General features: G+C 35.4%; 1 protein-coding gene across 26 annotated transcripts in view; it reads right to left on the bottom strand.

The window, feature by feature from the left end:
• OMA1 (OMA1 zinc metallopeptidase) overlaps positions 1-23,097 on the bottom strand; it is a 263,442-nt gene that overhangs the window by 229,067 nt on the left and 11,278 nt on the right. For 20 of the 26 annotated variants that reach the window (XM_063600910.1, XM_063600963.1, XM_063600911.1 and 17 more), the window contains 4 exons: positions 20,213-20,386; positions 20,008-20,115; positions 16,656-16,784; positions 13,315-13,389 (listed from right to left, as the gene is read on the bottom strand). In XM_063600910.1, coding sequence (XP_063456980.1) covers positions 13,315-13,389; positions 16,656-16,784; positions 20,008-20,115; positions 20,213-20,386 — 486 coding nt within the window. Of the gene's footprint in view, positions 1-8,881; positions 8,968-13,314; positions 13,390-16,655; positions 16,785-20,007; positions 20,116-20,212; positions 20,387-23,097 lie in introns of all 26 variants that reach the window. The other 6 variants (XM_055092094.2, XM_063600957.1, XM_055092092.2 and 3 more) reach the window with 2 other exon arrangements.

Genomic DNA, 23,097 nt, shown 5'->3' with positions numbered 1-23,097 from the left:
TAATTTCAGCTAAGCCATTCTCAGTATTTGCCAATCCCTCACACCAAGAGAAAACTTATCAAAAATACTTCATGTGCTCTAACATAAAAATGAAAGACATATGTTGGTCATTTAATCTTAATTTTTTGCTCAATTTTCTGCATCTTTTGATTGCCAGCAGGTCATTTCACCAATCAATATAATAAATTAAGTTTTAATAAATTTTCATGTTACTTTTTTCCCTCTATCTTAGGTAAAGTTTTATCATAAGACTCAACAGCTGAAATTATAGCAATGAAAAATCAGATGAATACACATAAGCCTGTCTCATTTTTCTGGGTGATAAAATTAAGTTCCAAATAATGTATGCATTATGAAAGTTACTTTACAACATACCTATTAAATAAGATGGTCTCCTTACTTACTGATTCTTTTCTTTCTTAAAAGAATCATTAAGCAAAGAACCTAAAACAGTAACCCAAATAAAACACAAAGATACTTTGCTGTGATGAAAGCTCAGAATACTAACCTGAAAAATAAGAACTAAGGGTCTTCCTACTAACTAGGTATAGGTTATTAGATAAATCACTTCACATCTTTAGACTCTGGTTTTCTTATCTGTAAAATGAGAAGGTAGATTAAATTAGCTCCAATTTTCCTTCCTGCTCTAAAAGTCTATGATTCTACAAGGTACTATTTTAAATAAAGTTTAGAATTTGAAATTTTCTCATTTCTGTGATGAAAAGTAGATTTTGCTTATTACCTAATGCCCTCACTAGATGGTGCTATTGGCACAGTTATCTCACGTTACTTGAGGAAACTAGCAGGCCGTGTTTCCCAAAAGGACCACTTAACAGGCTTTGGGGATTACTCCCAGTGAGTGCTTTCCAGGCCACTATAGGATATTTATTATCCCCATTTCCCTCCCATTAAACATCAATAATTCCCCCCACTTCCCCAATAACTGTGACAATCAAAAACAATCATACACAGTGTCATCCTAGAAGGCTACCCCAGTTCAGAACCACTAAAAGAAAATCAGTTTTCTTTTCCAAACTTAAGAAATTGTTATGAAAAAATTAAAACTGATAGTTTAGTTGCTTGTGAAATTTTTAAAAAGTCATTTCTATAATGACTGCAAAGTGTCAAAGGCTCTTTACAGTGACAAATGAATATTCATACCCCAAAAGATCAAATACTTAACAGGACCTCTTTTGTCAGCTGAAGACTGAACAGCTTGTTATTCTATGCTTAATTTACATGTTGGTCTTACCAGTTATTACTAATTCTATATTAATCATTCTGATAATTTATATAATGACAAACGCCTTCCAAATGAAAAATTAAAAGAACTCCTATAAAAACATAAATTTGCACAATAAAATCACTCATAGCCAGTAGCAGAGGAGCAGCAGAGAACCCTAGGGAAAGTGGGCTGCCTACTTTGAAAGAGGCTTCATGAGTAACATCGTTTTTGTGAATTTTGCATGTTGAAACCTCATAAATGCAATGGGACTGCATATGACCAATAGAACCATCTCTCAGAAATAGTTCCCAGTAACCAAGCTCACAAGATTGACATAAAATCAGAATGCCAACTTCTTAATTTACAGAGATAACTACAGCTGCCCAAACCAGCAAGAGCACATGCATCTATGTCCTTGGGTCAGGACTTTCTCTCCCTTTTAGGCATGCTACAGAGGAAGCCAGGCTGTAATCAGAAGGTTGCCTAGGAAGGAGAGAATTAGGAAAAGGAGGATTATGTTGACATGATTTGAATGCTACAATGGCAAGAAGTCAAGGGAGTCTGATGCATCAAGGTCCAAAAAAAGGATACAAGCCACAATAAGAATCAAGTCCAGGATACCCAAAATAACTCTTTGATGGAAGTACTATCATTATTCTCACTATTCAGACTACAAAACAGATTTGAAGAGGTTAAGTGATTTGCTACAGTCATGTGGAGGAGACAAGAGCTCAAACACACATCTGGACTACTGAACCCAAAGTCCTGACCCCTATGCTAGACAAGGTGTAAAATCCTTAAAATTGCTAATAAAGAAGTTTCTGCCTATCCTTCAGTTTTATCTGTTGCCATTGGTGCTCTTGAATTCTGTTGACATTTTAACCACAACAAATTTTCAATTCCTGGAATAAGCCATCGTTTCTCTTGCCTTTGAACACACCATGCCAAACACCACACCTATCAACATCTTCATCAGGATAATTACTATTTATCTTTCAGATCTCCATTTTATCTATTTCTTTCTCAGTCTAATCCCAAGACTAAGTTTTCCTATGTAATTTGATGTAACTTGAGAGATCCCTCAAGTTACATCTCTGCTACATTCTCCCATAGAATGAATGTTTCCTGTATCTCCAATTCATAATACTTCAAACTTTGTTAAAATTATTTATTAAATTTCTGTCTCTTGAATTCTAATGTCATGAAGATATTATGTATCCCTATAATCTGGAAGTTAATTACATTCAATTAATAAATGAAAATCATCATAATGGATCAGAGAAGAGCTAGCACCTAGGTCTGTAAGATCAAACTGTCTTCTTTTTTTTTTTTTGTTCAATTTTCAACCTTCCCTCTTTATTTACCTGTTTATTTTACTATTACATTCTGTGTGTGTATCTTTTTTTTATTTTTTATTTTTTTTTATTATACTTTAAGTTTTAGGGTACATGTGCACATTGTGCAGGTTAGTTACATATGTATACATGTGCCATGCTGGTGCGCTGCACCCACTAACTCGTCATCTAGCATTAGGTATATCTCCCAGTGCTATCCCTCCCCACTCCCCCCTCCCCACCACAGTCCCCATAGTGTGATATTCCCCTTCCTGTGTCCATGTGATCTCATTGTTCAATTCCCACCTATGAGTGAGAATATGTGGTGTTCGGTTTTTTGTTCTTGCGATAGTTTACTGAGAATGATGGTTTCCAATTTCATCCATGTCCCTACAAAGGACATGAACTCATCATTTTTTATGGCTGCATAGTATTCCATGGTGTATATGTGCCACATTTTCTTAATCCAGTCTATCATTGTTGGACATTTGGGTTGGTTCCAAGTCTTTGCTATTGTGAATAATGCCGCAATAAACATACGTGTGCATGTGTCTTTATAGCAGCATGATTTATAGTCATTTGGGTATATACCCAGTAATGGGATGGCTGGGTCAAATGGTATTTCTAGTTCTAGATCCTTGAGGAATCGCCACACTGACTTCCACAATGGTTGAACTAGTTTACAGTCCCACCAACAGTGTAAAAGTGTTCCTATTTCTCCACATCCTCTCCAGCACCTGTTGTTTCCTGACTTTTTAATGATTGCCATTCTAACTGGTGTGAGATGATATCTCATAGTGGTTTTGATTTGCATTTCTCTGATGGCCAGTGATGATGAGCATTTTTTCATGTGTTTTTTGGCTGCATAAATGTCTTCTTTTGAGAAGTGTCTGTTCATGTCCCTCGCCCACTTTTTGATGGGGTTGTTTGTTTTTTTCTTGTAAATTTGTTTGAGTTCATTGTAGATTCTGGATATTAGCCCTGCTGGGAAAATTGGCTAGCCATATGTAGAAAGCTGAAACTGGATCCCTTCCTTACACCTTATACAAAAATCAATTCAAGATGGATTAAAGATTTAAACGTTAGACCTAAAACCATAAAAACCCTAGAAGAAAACCTAGGCATTACCATTCAGGACATAGGCGTGGGCAAGGACTTCATGTCCAAAACAACAAAAGCAATGGCAACCAAAGCCAAAATTGACAAATGGGATCTAATTAAACTAAAGAGCTTCTGCACAGCAAAAGAAACTACCATCAGAGTGAACAGGCAACCTACAACATGGGAGAAAATTTTCGCAACCTACTCATCTGACAAACTGTCTTCTGATTGTATTAATGTTAAATGTCAATCCAAAGTAGGGGATTGGTCAGGTGAGAAAGGGAAAAGTCTGGAGGAAAATTCTGGTCAATGTCTTCTTAAAGCCTTATCTTAAGAAAGTGAGTATCAGGCCGGGCACAGTGGCTCACGCCTGTAATCCCAGCACTTTAGGAGGCCAAAGTGGGTGGGTCACCTGAGGTTGGGAGTTCGAGACCAGCCTGCCCAACATGGAGAAACCCCGTCTCAACTAAAAATACAAAATTAGCTAGGCATGGTGGCACATGCCTGTAATCCCAGCTACTCAGGAGGCTGAGGCAGGAGAATCGCTTGAACACAGGAGGTGGTGGTTGCTGTGAGCTGAGATCGCGCCATTGCACTCCAGCCTGGGCAACAAAAGTGAAATTCCGTCAGAAAGAAAAGAAAAGAGGAGAGGGGAGAGTGGAGAGCGGACAGGGGAGAGGGGAGAGGGGAGAGGGGAGAGGGGAGAGGGGAGAGAAGAGAAGAGAAGAGAAGAGAAGAGAAGAGAAGAGAAGAGAAGAGAAGAGAAGAGAAGAGAAGAGAAGAGAAGAGAAGAAAAAAGAAAAGAGAATATCATCATAGCTTACTGGATCTGTTTCTTACTTGTGGCAGGGTGGAGAATGGAATGGAGGGGAGTAGGACTGGAGTCAATGAAAGCTATCATGAGCCTGGTACAGAAGTTTAGGTAAAAGATGCTAGTACTGGAGATGGGAACATACTGAGATATATTTTATAGATAGAACTGCCAGGACTTGGTGAAAAAATTAAGAGTAAATGATAAAGAACGAATAACTAAGGAGGACTCCAGGGTTTTTTTTCCAAAAGCAACTGAATAGAGGGTAGTATATTCATTGGGAAAAGGGAGACCAGAAGAAAAACACATGTAGGGAGAAATTAAGAATTTAATATTGAACATACTGGGTTTGAGATAATGTATCTGTGAAATAAAGAAGAGGAGACAGCAGACAGTCCTTTTAAGATAAATGATTAAAAGACACGAGCTCTAAGAATTTTAATTATATTAAGTGTATGAGATAGGTCCAATACTGTTCCTATCCTACAGATGAGAAAAGTTGAGGCACAAAAAGGATAAATAACTTGATCATAATCACACAGCTAGTACTCTCTCTGGGAAAGCAGATTCTCAAACTTGGCAGTATAGTTCCAGAGTTCATGCCTTATCTCTACACTTATTGCTCGCTTCTTTGGCAATTGATTGATTACCCCACACTACAGAGACCCCAGAAAGATTTAGTATTTGACTTCCAAGAAAGAAAGGTTGAGGTATAAGGGTCATAACAGAGAATTTTTAAAAGTCTCCACAATGAATGGGAAAACCCTACTCCCTTTTCCACTGCCAATCCTCAAACACTGACAAACCAGATTTTTTACTTGTTTTTTATTTTTGTGGGCACTTGGTAGGTTATATATTTATGGGTTACATGAGATATTTTGATAGAGGCATGAAATGTATAGTAATCACATCAGGGTAAATGGGGTACATCCAACAGCCAGTTTTTACAGGATTCATCTGCAGACACGTGAATGACCACAGAGGAAAGGCCAATATATATTCTATGGGAAGCTTCCCCAAAGAAAGAGCTAGATCGCTGTCCTATAATCACAGTAGAGCTCATCATCCCAGCCTATGCAAACTCACCTCAGGCTCTGAATGTGTGAAGAGATCTGCTATGCTCTAAGTGACCACTTAGCACAGAGAATACCTCTGATGGAAAAAAAAAATATCATTCAGAGCCAACAGAACTGTTTATATGAAATATCCAGCATTCAATCAAAAATAAGCAACCATGCCAACAAACAAGACCAAAGCCAAAAACAGACAACAGAAACGGACCCAGCTATAATACAGAGATTAGAGTTAAGAAACATGAATTTTTTTTAAAAAATATGATTAACATATTCAAGAAAATATAAACAAAGAAACATATGACAAAATGGAGAATTTCACCAGAGAAGTGAAATTTATAAAAGAGCATCAAAGGGATATTCTGGAATGAAAAGACAAAGTAACTGAAATTTAAAACTCAAATACGAATTTAATGTAGAACAAATACAGCTAAAAATAAGATTAATGAACTTCAAGATAGGTAGTGGAAAACATACATTCTGATACATGGACAGTCAGAGGTTAAGTGATTAACCTATTGCATGTTCTCACTCATAAGTAGGAGCTAAACATTGACTACACATGGACACAAACATGGGAACAACAGACACTGGCAACTACCAGAGGGAAGGGGGAAGGAGGGGAGCAAGGGTTGAAAAACCACCTTTTGGGTACCATGCTCACTACCTCGGGGAGAGGATCATTTGTACACCGAATCTTAGCAACGTGCAATTTACCCACATAACAGACCTGCACATATACCCTGGAACCTAAACGTTGAAAAAAATAAAAAATAAAAGAGCAAGCCACAGAATGAAAGAAAACACTTGCAAGACACATATCTGACAAAGAACTTGCACCTAGCACGTATGTGAAAAACTCCTACAACTCAAGAATAAGAACACAAACTTCTTTGCCCAATTTGAAAATGGGAAAAATATCTGAGAAGATAATTCACAAAGGAATATAAATGAAGTGCCAATAGACACATAAAAATGTTCCACATTATATAAATAATTACAAATAAGAAATGCAAATTAAACAAATAGATTAACTTTTCCCCAGAAAAGGGCAAAGATAAAAACAACAGCAATGTTCTGTTTACAAGGGCTACACACACAAGAACACAGGAAGTTTGAAAATCAGAATATTAAAGATTTACCATGCAAGCACTAACTGAAAGAAAGCTGAAATAACAATACTAAAAGGAAAAAGTGGACATTAGGCAAGAAGTATTACTAGAGACAGTGATTTTATTGCAAGAAAAGGATCAATCCACTAGGAAAATCTAACAATCTAACAAGTATGTATATTAAAGATACTTTTAAGATGTACACGGCAAAAATTAATAGCCCTAAAAGGAAAAAAGAAAAATCTACAACCATAATGAAATATTACCAAACCTCTCTTGATAACTACAAAAAAAAGGAAAAAAAATCAGCAAGAATATAGAAGATCTGAAACAACAAAATTAACACACTTGGCAAAACTGACATCCACAGAACACTGCACCCGCAATGGCAGGATCCACTTTCAAGTGCACATCATTTTGACAAAATTGATCACATCCTGAGCCACAAAGCAAGACCCAACCCTTTTCAAAGGATTCCAATCATTCAGTATATTATCCAATCAGAGTGTAACTAAGCTAGAAATCGAAAACAAAAGGTAACTTTAAAATCATCAAATGTTCAAAAACTAAGCAATATACTTCTAAATAACCCATGGGCCAAAGAAGAAACCACAGCGAAAACAAGAATACATTTTAAACTGAAGAAAAAATAACATATCAACCCTTGCAACATGACAAGTAAAGATGCTCTCAGAGGAAAATGTACGGCCTTAAATGTATGTACTAGAAAAAAAAAGAGTTTAAAATAAATGATGGTAGTATTCATCTTAAGTTAGGGAAAGAACAACATATGAAACCCAAAAAATGAATGCAGAATAAAATAATGAAAAAAAATGGTAACCGACATAACAGAAAACAATTATATAATAGAGACAATAAGCAAACCCAAAAGATGGTTTTGAAAAGATTGATGAAAGTGATAAAATCTAGCAAAAAAAAGACAAGACAAAGATCACCAATATTAACAAAGGGGACATTTAAAAGATACATGTAAAATAACAGGTATCCTACAGACATTAAAATATAATAAGAGTATATTAAAACAACTTCATGCCAATGATTTTGAAAATTAAACAAAAATTCCTAGAAAAACTACAAAAACCGAAACAAGAAATAGAAAAATCTGAATAGTTCTATATCTATTAAAGAGACTGAATCCATAATTAAAGACAAACTCATGAAGAAATCTTCAGGCCCATATGGCTTTACCCAGGAATTCTCCAAACGTTTAAAAAATAAATATGGCTAATCTTACAAAAACTCTTCTGGAGAAGAGAAAATGAAGAACACTTCCCTGATCAATTTTATGAGGCCAGCATAACTTTGATTCCAAAACCTGACAGGACATTACAAGAAAAGAAAATTCTAGGCAACTATCTCCTTTGAACATAGAGATAAACATTCTAAACTAAGCATTAAACCAATTCTAGCAATATATTAAGGGATAATTGACAAAATTAGGTATATTTCCCCAAAAATGTAACTTAACTTTAAAAAAAATTAATGTAATTTGCCCAATAACAGATTAAAGGAGAAAAATCATATAATCATCTCAATATAGGCAGAAAATGCAGGGGGAAGGAGAACATCAGGAAGAATAGCTAATAGATGCTGGGCTTAATACCTAGGTGATGAGTTGATCTGTGCAGCAAACCACTGTGACACATATTTATTAACGTAACAAACCTGCACATCTGCACATGTACCCTGGAACTTTAAAGTTGAAGAAAAAGTGCAGAAAATGCATTTGATAAAATTTAATATATATACATAATTTTTTTAAATCTTAGGATATTAGAAATGGAAGAGCAACTCTTTCATTTGATAAAAAAGTATCTATAAAAAGCTTACAACAAACATCATAATGGTGAAATACTGAATGCTTTCTTGCCCCTAAGATCAGGGAGATACAAAGTTGCCCATCACCAACTTTGTACTAAAGTTTTTGGCTATTGCAATAAAGCAAAAATTAAAAAGTACAGTTGACCCTTGAACAACATGGAGGTTAAGGGCACTGACCCCTCTGTGCAGTCAAAAATCCCCATGTAACATTTGACTCCCCCAAAACCTAACTACTAATAGCCTACTGTGGACCTTGCCAGTAACACAGTAAATTAACACGTTTTGTATGTTATATGTATTATATACTGTATTCTTACAATAAAATAAGCTAGAGAAAGGAAAATGTTATTAAGGAAACCATAAGGAAGAGAAAATATATTTACTATTCATTAAGTGGAAGTGGATCATCATAAATGTCTCCATCCTTGTCTTCACATTGAGTAGACTGAGAAGGAAGAGGAGAGTTGGTCTTGCAGTTCCAGGGGTGGCAGAGGTAGAACGGGAGACAGGAAAGGCAGGCACAATCAGTGTAACTTAATGGAGATACTTTGTAATTTCTGTCGTAAAATAAGTCAAAAGTAGTCTTGAATAATCAGAATCCTTCTGCTAGATTGTCTAATGTCAATTTGTTTTCTGGCACTACTATGTCTTTTCTACCTGGCACCATTTTGGAAGCACTCATCTCCATCAAGTCATCCATGGTTAATTCCCCTGATAAGGTGTTTCTATTAGCTCTTGAACTTCTCTAAGATCTGTATCTTGAAACCCTTCACTCCCCACCTTTTTTGCCATATCCATAATCTTTTCATCATTTCCTTGACTGGCTCTGTGTGGTCACGCACAACATCTGGATAGTTTGCTTCATCAACAATTTATTATTTCAGACTTGATGGCTTTCATGGCTTTTTCTATAACAATGATGGAATCTTCAGTGGTGTAAACCTTACAGACTTTCATAATGTTCTATCGGGGTTCTCTTCAATAGCAGTAACAACCTTTCCCTAAAGTACCCTGTTGTACTGAGCCTTAAAGGTCCTTATGGCCCTCTGATCTGAGACTCAACTAGGAATGTTGTGTTTGGGGGCAAGTAGACCATTTGGACACCTTCAGTGTTGAACTCATGGGGTTCCAGGTGACCAGAGGAATTGAGAATGTAAAAAGAACTGGCAGTCCTGGCCGGGCGCAGTGGCTCACGCCTGTAATCCCAGCACTTTGGGAGGCCAAGGCGGGCAGATCACGAGGTCAGGAGATCGAGACCATCCTGGCTAACACGGTGAAACCCTGTCTCTACTAAAAACACAAAAAATTAACCAGGCGTGGTGGTGGGTGCCTGTAATTCCAGCTACTCGGGAGGCTGAGGCAGGAGAATGGCGTGAAGCTGGGAGGCAGAGCTTGCAGTGAGCCGAGATCACACCACTGCACTCCAGCCTGGGTGACAGAGCGAGACTCCATCTCAAAAAAAGAAAAAAAGAACTGGCAGCCTTTACTGGCAAGATAATTCTTAACTTTAGGAACAAAGCATGGATGGAACCAATCCAGAAAAAGCGTTCTCATTGTGTAGCAGGCCTTTTTGCTTTACAACCAAAAGACTGGCAGCTGGTATTATCTTTTTCCTTAGAGGCTCAGGGGTTACCAGCTTTATAGATAAGGAAAGTACTTAGAAATTCAACTCCATTTCCTCAAAACAGTAGAGTTAGCATATCCCTTCTGCCTTAAATCTTGATGCTCACTAATAAATGTCCTTTATGGCATTATCTTTTTTCCAGAATAGCACACTTTCATCTGCATTAAAAACCTGTTCCGGCAGCTATTCTTTCTCCTTAATGATTTTCTTAAAGCATGTGGGAATGCATCTGCTGCCTCTTGGTCAGCAGAAGCTGCTTCTCCTGTTATCTTGACATTTTTAAGCCAAATCTCTAAAACTATCAAACCATCCTTTGCTGGCATTAAATTCTCCAGCTTTAGATCTTTCATCTTCCTTTTAAGTTGTAATATAATGACTTTGCTTTTTCTTGAATCATATTAGAGTCTATAGATAGGCCTTTCTTATGGCAATCCTGCACCCACATAAAAGGTGCATCTTCTATACAAGATAAAAGTCTTTCGCAAAAAGTGCAAGGTTTTCATGCTTGCTGGTAGAGTTGCAGCTATGACTTCACAAATTTTCTTTTCCTTTTTTCAACGGTCCTTATTCTGGATTCGTTTATTTTGAAATGGCAGGCAACCACAGCTGCAGACCTCAATCTACAGTATATATCAAGCAACTCAACTTTTTCTTGTAATATCATGAGTTTACTTCTTAGGAACATTTCCAGTATCACTAGCAGCAACTCATATGGGTCTCATGGTATTATTCAAGGTGTTTACAGTATTGCACTAAACACAATGAAAAATATGCAAGAACTGCAAGAGACCATTTACTAAGATACTCAATTTACTGGAGAGAAAGCTGCTCACATGGAGATGATTAGTGTCTTCTGGTGTTTTAAGTAGATATTCACAATATTTGAGATCACTGCATTAGCAACAGGAAGTGAATACAAAACTATAAGAGTAGTACCATAGGTACCACAGTTAATTCTATGCAGTTATGATTTAATACTGCATCTTTATGTTTGTTTACATTTCTCTCAACTGCAAATGGCACCATGTATGGTCTGTGTAGGCACACGTTTTGATAAATTTTCATAACCGATTTGTTTTATGGTAAAAAATTATAAAAGACTAATATCTACATGTATTTTATGCATTCATGACATATCTTTTTCTTAATTTTTTCAATATTTCTAAGCTACATGGTTCACCTGTGAGTTTTTTCAAATTGTTGCACATTTCCAAAAAACCTTCCAATATATTTATTGAAAACAATCCTATGTATAAGTGGATCTACACAGCTCAAAAACATGCTGTTCAAGAGTCAACTGTATACAGATTGGAAAGGAAGAAATAAAGGTTGCTGGGTACAAGGTCAATTATAAAATCAATTGTATTTTTATATACAAGCAATTTACTTTAAAAATGACACTATTTATCATGACATCAAACACTTAGCAATAAATCTAACAAAAGATGTGTAATTCCTACATACAAAAAAATTTCAAAACATCGAGAAAAATTAAACATCTAAACAAACTGGAAAATATATCATATTTATGGATGGGAAGAATCAATACTACAGACACTAGTCAAGTGTCCCCAAATTCATGTATAAATGCAATGTAATTCCAATCAAAACCCCATGTGTTTTTCTATGTATGTATAATTTAATAAGCTATTTCTAAAATGTATATAGAAATGCAAAGATCCAAGAAGAGTCAAATCAATTCTGCAGAACAACACTGGAGGACAGAAGCTTCAGGTATCAACACTTACTACAAAGTTATAGTGATAATATGGTACTGGCTGAAACATAAACAAGCCAATGGAACAGAATAGTGTGTCTAGAAAGAGACCCCAGATATACTCCCACCTTTATGACAAAGAGACACTGAAGTCTGGTGAAAAAAAGGTGACTTTTTTCAATAAACAGTGCTGAGTCTATTAGCTATCCATATGGGAAAAAAAAAGATGTTGCCCTCTTCCTCATATTATATATTTTAAAAATAGTAAAGTTTATTAGAAATAAAGCAGGAATAACTTACTGAGATAAACAAAGATTTCCTAACCAGAACACAGAACACACTTAACATAGCGGGAAAATCTGACAGACTGGAGTACATGAAAATTAGGAAATTCTTAATACAGCCAATCTGTGGCCCCCTTATGTGGGAATTTCTTAGTGTACGCAGTCTGATAATTCACTTAATCACATTTATTTAACATTCAAAGAACTGATTTTGCTTTTGTGAAGGAGTAATACCTTGATTTATGAAATTAAATACATAAAACTTATGAGAGGTTCAAATAAAATGATTAATAGTTTTAATAACTACCAGAAACATAACAAAGGATCAAATAAAACTTGAATTTAATATGTGAAGTGGCATTGTTTTCATTCATTTTTTTAAAATGCAGTTTTACTTCTAATCTTAAATGCTACTAATAACACTCAGTTATCACAGGTAATTAAAAATAGCTGCCAGGTGCCCTGTTAAGTAGACAGGAACAAAGTCAACTTAAATAAAAGTAAACGCCCAGAGCTGCTCTCTATGGCTAGCAAAAAAAAAAAAAAAAAAAGCCATCTGCTACAACAAAAATAACCTAAATGTCTGTTCGTCTACTGTTTATTTAAATGGTAGAAAATCAGTTTGCTTAGCCAAGATCATAGCTACAACAGGATCAACCTATCTTCAAGTGGGGGAAAACAACTACCTATCACCCTGTTTACTCAAAAAGCCTCCTTAGATCAGAGAAGCAAGGGGTAAAATATTGGAGTACTGGACTAAAATAAAGATAGCATTAGCTTTCCAGAGGGACAAATGTTAAAAGGCCAGAGGGGATGACACATTACATAACCAAATGTTTTAAAATTTCAATTTGTATGTTTCATGTCTATAATCAAAAAATTTATACACGCAAAAAATTATTTCCAATCAAGAACTGACTTTCTTTTAATAGAACCTGATAATTACTATAATCTTATGGATTCTGTCTAAGGCATAATACAGCTTCAAATATAGAAGGGAATTGAGACTCTTCAGTTATACATTCTTTCAAGGTCCACAATCTTCAAATTTCTAGATTAACAGAAATTGCATAAAGGGCTAATACAGTCCAAGTCTCATTCTCTGCTTATGCCAAGCCTCATTAAAATAACACACATTTATCTTTCAGCCTGGGAAGGGCATTATGTATTCTCAACTACTAAACACTTTACCTTTGCAGCAAGCAGTAGTCCAATTTTGTCAGCTTCAGCCTCCAATTTTCTGCTGTATGGTCTATTAAACATATACTAAGAAGAAATGACAGAAAAGCTCCATTAAGACAATTTATTTCATGAAAAAAGGAGTAACACAGAGAGATTTTTAAAAAACAGTTTCATGGAGTATCTAGGATAAAATTCCTATACTGTCTACTAACATTAAAATAACTCCATGATATAAAATATAAACACAGCCTTTATTTCCCTGATTAGAAATACTTTAAAAAATGATAAGGATAGAAGTCATGCCTATAAATTTCTTGACAGTCTGCAGTATAAGGAATTTACTTCTATTTTTCCAATTATAGTCTCCACCTACTGAGTACAGGATTCACTAAGAAAGCTTATTGATGAAGGCTTTTTAATATGGTCAAGGAATATTTTGACCTTGAGTTTTAAAAGAAAATCAAGAAAACGTAGGCATATAATATCCAATGACACTACTAGACAATTTATTTCAGTAAAAAAATTAACCATATAGCAGAATGCTCTTTCTTTGATAAATTATCTTAATTTCCTTTTTCTTTTCTAAGTATTGATTAGTTGGGAAAATGAAATTTTCTTCTGACTTCAATAAAAAACACACATAGATACAGTAACTTTAATTTTCCTAATTACTTGTATTTATGTGAATGCTTTCCAGTTAAATTCTAATTTTCAGTAAGTACTAAAACTTTGTAGGAGATGAATCAATAGGCAGGACTTTTGAGAAAAGAGCTATTAATTGGGGAAGCAATCTTTCAAAGGTAGCCACATGTCTGTGATGGCCTGAAATAATATAATAAATCTGATATACAGTATGTGACCATTACAAATGACTTCCTTCCTTTTCAATCAGTCTGTTTTAGGTCAATGATGTATATCATACAGTGCCTTCACTCCCCATGAGCAGGCTGCATGTGCCCCCGTCAAGTCTATTGATAACATAAGGATTTAAAACTGTGGCTTTAAAAAGAGAGAAACTTAAGTTCAAGTCCAAATACTGTTAACTTATTGTTAACCCTGAGCTAATTGTTTAACCCTGCTAAACCCAGTAGTATCATATGTAAAATGATGCTAGTAACAGTTCCAAGCTCACAGAGCTGCAGAGGGGATTAAATGAACAAAAATAACAGCTCATATTTATTGAGCCCTTATTTGTGCCAGGTACTGTGCTAAGTGCTTTAAATTAATGATTCTAAACCTAGTGTGATTTTGTCCTCCAGGGACATTTACAAATGTTTGGAAATATTTATTACTGTCATAACTGAGAGGAGGGAGAGCTACTGACATCTAGGGAATGGGGGTCAGAAATGCTACCAAACATCCTACAGTGCACAGGACAACTCCCCCACAACAAAGAATTATCCAGTCCAAAGTGTGAGTAGTGCTGAGATTGAGAAATCCTGCTTTAAATGTATCATTCGGTCCTCACAACAGATGAACCTCAGCAATTCCCACACCCTAATGACTTCACTATCAACATTCCTCTCTGCTCTCCAATCACAGTGAGCAACTTTCTAGAGAGAAACATCTCCTCGTCACCAAAATTATTGAGGGCCTTGATTTAGGAAAAAATAATTCAAATAGAATCATTCCTACTTTATTTTCATTGACGAATTACAGTGAAGTGGCAGAATTTATCAAGTATTTCAAGAAAGAAATAGATAAATGTTATCTTTCTTATGACCAACTCTGCTGATTCCATTATAAAAAAAAGCAATCTATAGATAGATCAGGAAAATAACCACACTAATTCTTTTAATTTCCTGGCGGGTCAGTGACAGAAACAAAATTCAAAATATGAGATCCTACAACCTAAGGAATAACCAATCTTTTATTTTCTCTTTAAGAATCTTTACTTCAATATAAATGAAGCCAAATGACATGTTAACACTGAATAATAGACTTAGTTATCCAATCTCAAAAACAATTTGTCTCATAGAATTTTGCGCATTAGATTTAAACAGCACCCAGATGGCACTCTGATGGGTACTCCACAAATCATTAAATAAACAAATAACAGATTGTTCCTAAATAACCAAACCTCCTGGGACAAGAGGAAATATTCAAAGAAAGATGTAAAACAAAAAAATCATGGTTAACAAAGTAGTTATAAAGATTGCAAGACCTACTTTCAGTATTACAGTGTTTTGGACAAAATGAGGCACTCAATACATTTTTGAGATGATTATTATACATAAGCACTAAAAACAAAAGTTAACAAACACCTAGTAAGACTTTCCTTTCAGCATTTTCAAAGCAATGATATTTTAACAGAGTGAAAAGGAAGGAAGGGTGGCAAAGTAGCTTTAGCCAATTCTGTGCCCATTAAAGTTCAGAGGTTTTAACAGTGCCGCATTAAAACCCAAATACAGTTGGCTCTCTATATCTGTGGATTATGCACCTGGTAGATTCAACCAATTTGGATAGAAAATATCTACGAAAAAACAATTTAAAAAACTATAACTTAAAAATATATATAGTAAAATAACTATTTACATAGCATTTACATTGAATTACAAGTAATCTAGAGATGATTTAAAGTATATGAGAGGATGTGCATAGTTACATGCAAACACCATGCTTTTTTTTTTTTTTTTTTTTTTTTTTTTGAGATGGAGTCTCACTCTGTCGCCCAGGCTGGAGTGCAGTGGCGCGATCTCGGCTCACAGCAAGCTCTGCCTCCTGGGTTCACGCCATTCTCCTGCCTCAGCCTCCCAAGTAGCTGAGACTATAGGCGCCCGCCACAACGCCAGGCTAATTTTTTTGTATTTTTAGTAGAGACAGGGTTTCACCACGTTAGCCAGGATGGTCTCAATCTCCTGACTTCGTGATCCACCCACCTTGGCCTCCCAAAGTGCTGAGATTACAGGCATGAGCCACGGCGCCCGGCCAATACCATGCCATTTTTTATCAAGGACTTGAGCATACTCAGATTTTGGTATCCACAAGAAGTCCTGTATACCAAGGGACAGCTGAATTTGGGAGTCATTCAGTTACTATGAAAGGAAGGGTCAGTGGCTGGGTTTTCTCTCTGTAAAACCAATAAATATATTTTCAAAAATTATATTAGCCAAAAGTTGCCAAGCCCTTCTAACTCTCCATACCCATCATTTGAGAGATGTAGTATTCCTTAATTTAAATATTCATATATAAGAATATCCCCTAAAAACGAGAAAACATAAGACACTAAAAATTCGTACCCATATTTCATAGTAAAATGTAAAAATATCTCTGGATTTGCTGCTTTACAGTAGTATTAAAATATCTTCACCAGAGGCTATGATCAATTCAAGTTATTGTCTCAGACTTACCTCCTGCAATTTAGACTGTATCCACTGGCACAAAAGTGCCAAGCTATCTCGAGGACAAATGGCCCAAATCATTGTGAGGAAAATCATACCTAGGAAATCCAACAAATGAACCATGCCAGCCTTTTCTGCCTAAGAATAATCAAAATAATAAAAATTACATTTCATACATCGAGACAGTATATGCTTCCATTTTCTAGTTCATCATGTGTTACAATTACCTGACCTTCTCCACCTAAGACTGAGAGTTCTCTTTTTCTTCTTTTGCTTATTCTTTCCTGGTCTGTTTTTCCCTTCCTTGGTTTATCTACTTATATATCTATTCATTCATTTAACTAGTATCTACTAAGCCACTTACTATTAGTCAGAGGATATAAACCTACAATTTCTTATATTAACAGGCATAATAATCTTGTGAAATAGCTACAATTATCCCTACATTTATAGATAATGAAACTGAGATAGAGAGAGGTTAAGAGTTGCCCAGATTTGCACAGCTATTACTAAAAGGACCAGAAATCAAACCCAGTCAGTTTTAGTTTTTAATATAGCTGCATCATTTTAAAAAATCAAGTAAATGTTTTATTTTACTAATATTTTTGGATAAAGACTAAACACTACCTAACATATGAAGCACTTAAAACAAGAAAAAATTCAGAAAAAGACTGGAAGTTTATTTTAAATAAAAGTATTCTGATCTTCAAGACCTAATATATGAAATATTATTCATTTATACAAGTTTGTAAATTTGTAAGTCTAGTATTTATCATGAAAGAATCAGGTTCTATGAATTTTTGTATTTACTTATATCAGTTACCAAAAAAGATTTTTCATAAAATAGTTGTTTTGAGTAGTAATATCTAAGTTTAATGAACTAGATTGTTCATGGTTTGCCATTAAAGGTGATTAGTAAATGTTAATGTTGTAATGCTGAAACTGATAAAATAGCAGTCATTACTTGAATGTATGAAAAATGACTGAAAACTAAAAACTGACTTAGAATATTGTCCCTTAACAAATATTGTACCCTCACAAAACATACTTTACCTCCTTATATTTGCCTCATTACTTTGCCTCAAAACACAAATGTGTGTTTTGAAAAACAATTATGGATTTATCTTTTTTTTTTTGAGACAGAGTCTTGCCCTGTTGCCCAAGCTGGAGTGCAGTGGCGAGGTCTCGACTCACTGCAACCTCCGCCTCCAGGTTCAAATGTTTCTCCTGCCTCAGCCTCCCGAGTACCTGTGATTACAGGTACCCACCACCACGCTCAGCTATTTTTTGTATTTTTAGCAGAGATGGAGTTTCACCATGTTGGCCAGGCTGGTCTTGAACTCCTGACCTCATGATCCACCCGCCTCAGCCTCCCAAAGTGCTGGGATTACAGGGGTGAGCCACTGTGCCCAGCCCAATTATGGAATTATTTTAACATGAAAAAGTGAAACTCAAAATAAGGAAGTTGTTATAGAAGAGAAAGCCCTTGTTATTAAAGAATATAATTGCTATAATACAGTCTTAGAAAACTGGAAATACACACACAAAAACCTGTATTTGTAGAATAAAGAAAACATAAAAGCCTAGATAAAATCAAAATTGAGACTCCCAAAAGAGAAAATATTGTGCTGACAATGTTTAAGATCTCTGCAAAAACATATTAATAACTATGTTCTATTTTTAAGGCTGCTGTTTGCTTTTTACACCTCATCTACTACTGTTCTTGCACTGATAGAGATGACAATACACTGAATATAAGGCACTGAACTAGATGCCTAAAAAACAAATGTACTGAATAGTAACACCTTTCAAATGCTAAAATGGCCAAAACTGATTTTGCAGTTGTGAAGCCATTACTTGAAAGACATTAGAGTGCATATAATAACACTGCTTAGACGTATTCTTGTGTATATTTGTTTAAGAAAAAAAGATTTTTTTTCTTACTTTTTTGTTTGAGACAGTGTCTCACTCTGTCACCCAGGCTAGAGTGCAGTAGTGCGATCATGGCTCACTGTAGCCTTGATCTCCCAGGCTCAAGCAATCCTCCTGCCTCAGGCTCCAGAGCAGCTGGAACTACAGGTGTGAGCCACCATGCTCAGCTAATTTTTAAAATTTTTCTGTACAGACTGAGTCTATGTTGCCGAGGCCAGTCTCAAACTCCTGGGCTCAAGCAATACTCCTGCCTCAGCCTCTCAAAGTGCTGGGATTACAGGTGTAAGCCACTGCACCCAGTCAAGAAAAATGTTTTTAAAATCTTCCTGTAACTCAAAAGAAATCAAGGAGATAATTACTTTCAGTGTTTCAGAAAAACAATTTAGCCCATCTCATCTTATTAATAGTCTAAGGAACAGGTAGAATTTGAGATTACTCTTAGAAGGATTAGAATCATTATCATTTCCATTTGAAGTTAATGTTACTTGTATTTCTGATTTAGCATTTCAGTCACTTCACTATGTACCTTTGCGTTTACAATTTAAAAAATACTTCTCTCTAATGTAGACAAAAGAGCCATTTATATTTTTAAATGAATAACAATTTAAAAAATGTGTGAAACAGATGTGTTATTTTCCTGGACTTATATCAAGATGAACAGACATGTATTCACAGGAGCATACATCAACTTGAATTCTATGATCTATAAGAAAAGCGCTGCTAAAAACCAGGTAACTGTAGTGGAAGGAAGAAACACTGGACTAACATACAGAAGACCCACGTTAAAGTCCCAGTTCGGTTACTTTGTCAGGTTAGTCATGTTACTGTTTTTCTAAACATTAGTTTTCTCTTATATAAAATAGTAATAATAAATACATACCTCATTAGGTACTAAAATTATGAATGGGAAGCTACATATACTAAAAAGCTCAGTAAACTGTAAAATGGCAAGGTATTGTTATTACTCTGTATTAATTACACATGACACATCATTCTAGACATTTTCAAAGATGCTCCAAGCTATCCTCTGAGAATGAATAAAAAGGAAAGATGATTTACCCACTTAAATAGTAATATCACTTCCCTACAATTAATTTTGTGACTAGATTACAAGTATATTAATAATTACAGAAAGTTTAAAATTTAATTTGAAATAATTAGGGGTTGAGAATAATTACGTTTTAGCAAAAGAGACAGGTGATAAAAATAGTATTTAAGAAAAATATTATTCAGTATCAAATACTAAAGACCATAAAAATTCTCAAAATTAGCCAATCACGTTTTTTTCAGGTAGCAGATTAAGGCAATTACCCAAAATTAAAAGTCTATCATTTTTAAAAAACCTGAAAAAAATCAGTTATTTAAAAGATTTAACTTGTTAACTTCAAAGCAGTTTTTCCAAACCTGAACATTCATTTTAGGTACTTACAGCATGCCCAAGTACTGCATGTGCTATTTCATGGCCCAGAAGGAAAGAAAGTTGATGAATATCAGTTACACTATTTAAAAATCCAGTGAAAACAAACATTTGTCCATTCTGCACCACAAAGAAAATAATGTAAGCAATTAGAACATCATAAAAAATAAGGACAATAAATTTAACAATTATAATGCGTTTGAGAACATTTACTTACTGGAAGCACGAAGGCATTAATAATTGGGGAATCAACCACATGAATAACCCAACTGATCTGAGAGATCCCTGGAACATCTTTATTGCATTCAATTAGATGACAAAGCACTTCTTTAACAGCCAGGTATCGGGCATCTTTCTCAGTTAGCATATCATTTTTAAATTCTTCCATCCACTGAAAGATTAAAAATTACTTCTTATTTTAAAAGAGCACTACAAAATGCTTACTCTGCTTCATGGAAAATTATATGGCTACTTATTATTGAACATTTTAAGTTTTAATTATATAAAAATCTGCATATATTAAGCACTCAAATTTCTCAAATCTGAATTATTCATGCAAAGACAATGTGGTTTCTTACAAAGGAATAAATTCTAATACTAAGTTTTTTAATGAATAAATTGACATCAAAATTTCATTCTTTTCGATTAAACTACAAACGAATACTTAAGTATTATTTCTACTTTCCTAAACATTTTAGAAAACACTGCCTAGGCCAGGCAAGATGGCTCACGCCTGTAATCCCAGAACTAGGGGAGGCCAAGGCAGGAGGATCACCTCAGCTCAGAAGTTCAAGACCAGCCTGGGCGACATGGTGAAACCCCGTCTCTACCGAAAACACAAAAAATTAGCCAGGCGTGGTGGCATGCACCTGTGTTCCCAGCTACATGGGAGGCTGAAGTGGGAGGATCGCTTGAGTCTAGGAGGCGGAGGTTGCAGTGAGCTGAGATCTCGCCACTGCACTCCAACTCCAACCTGGGTGACAGAGGGAGATCCCATCTCAAAAAGAAAAGAAAAGGAGAGCCTGGAGAACTTAAGATTTCATCTAAGTAAAATACAAAAGAAAATTAAATTCACAATGCATTGAACAGAAAAACACCCTATACCTAATAAGAAAGTTAAACTACCAAAATAGACATTTCATTAATTTTAAGGTGTTTTACTCACAGATTGAAAGGAAATTACTGAAATCTCAGAACTAATGAGCATTATCACTGTCTCTACAAGATGCTGATTAAGACTAGCCACCAGAGAAGATACTTTTTCTGAAGTTATATTCATGAGAGCTCTTTCAAGTGTACTGAGAAAATTAAAAATGTTCTGAAATATTACTTTAACTTTCATAAAGTGTATGCTTTTTTTCACTTAAGAATCAACAAGCGGCTGGGCATGGTGGCTCATGCCTGTAATCCCAGCACTTTAGGAGGTGGGCAGATCACGAGGTCAGGAGATCGAGACCATCCTGGCCAACACGGATGAAACCCCATCTCTACTAAAAATACAAAAATTGGCCAGGCGTGGTGGTGCACGCCTGTAGTCCCAGCTACTCCGGAGGCTGAGGCAGGAGAATCACTTGAACCCTGGAGGCGGAGGCTGCAGTGAGCCAAGATAGCCCCACCACTGTACTCCATGTACTCCAGCCTGGGTGACAGAGGCGAGACTCAGTCTCAAAAAAAAAAAAAAAAAAAAGAATCAACAAGTGAGTAACTTTTCTCCTTGAGACGCATTAAAAGACATTATTTTATAGAATATGAACTTACAAGTAGTCTTTATCTTAAAGACTTAAGCATAATTCACCAGTGTGAACTGCCTAAAACAAACAAAAACCCCCACTATTAACTCTTCTGAAGTAGATAAAACAAGAATAAATGTAATTATAGCACTTTATAATACCCCTATAAGAACATGTGTTTAAATTTTCCTATCACACAGGTATTACATTTGTAGCTAATATGAGAAAAAAAGAAAAATGCATCTATGTCTATATGTATATACACGTATACAGATATATATAAATTTTAAAAAATTTCTTAGCAATGTGAATGGTAAAAGATGTACTAGTACTAGGCCTGTCTCAATCTTTCCAGAACACTTTCCTTAAACCTGCCTCCAACAAAATCCTAAGAAACATCTCAAATCTCTGTATATACTCTACTACAAGAGATTGGTCTTGCCTGGATTAAGAACAATTTTTAAACTAAGAAAACATTATTTCTTTTTTTTCATAGTAACTTTCCATTGACAAACTCAGAAGTTCATTTGGAATAAAAAGATTTAACCATGCCGGGTGCAGTGGCTGAGACCTGTAATCTCAGCATTTTGGGAGGCCAAGACAGGTGGATCACCTGAGGTCAGGAGTTCAAGACCATCCTGGTCAACATGGTGAAACCCCATCTCTACTAAAAACACAAAAAAATTAGCCACGCGTGGTGGTGCATGTCTGTAGTCCCAGCTACTCTGGAGGCTGAGGCCGGAGAATAATTTGAACCTGTAAGGTGGAGGTTGCAGTGAGCCAAGATGGCACCACTGCAGTACAGCCTGGGTGACAGAGCAAGTCTCTGTCTCAAAAAAAAAAAAAAAAAAAGATTCAGCCATGCCAAAGCTGTCAAGTGAGGCTACTGGACACGAATATGAAAAATATTAATTGAGCCACAGGGCACATAACATGTGTATGTGCTATGAACTGGAGAGAAAATGACCTCTGTCCCTAAGAAACTCACTAGGGTACAAAATGTTTAACTACCTGAGATACTATACTTTCCAAAGAGGTAAGACTTCTAAATTATAACTTAAATTTGGATTCAAAAAATATAATAAATTGCTAAAACTGATGTTTGGGGAAAAAATCTTATATTACTTGATTTTCAAGGTATAAGAATTCTGACTATAAATCTATTTATTCAATAAATATATACTAAGCTCTACTCTTACATACTGTGTTAATATTTAAAACCATAAACAAAACAGGTAAGATCCCTGCCCTCATGAAGCTTAGTCTAACAAGAAAGACTATCAAAAAAATAATAATGCAAATAATTATGTTACTCTCATGAGTGCTTTGAAGGAAAAGTACAGTTTGCAGAGAAAAAAAGCCTAGGAGACCT

This window comes from Pan paniscus, chromosome 1 (assembly GCF_029289425.2).
Source record: "Pan paniscus chromosome 1, NHGRI_mPanPan1-v2.0_pri, whole genome shotgun sequence".
Classification (NCBI taxonomy): domain Eukaryota; kingdom Metazoa; phylum Chordata; class Mammalia; order Primates; family Hominidae; genus Pan; species Pan paniscus.
The sequence above is the reverse complement of the archived record's forward strand: the minus strand, read 5'-3'. Positions and strand labels throughout refer to the sequence as shown.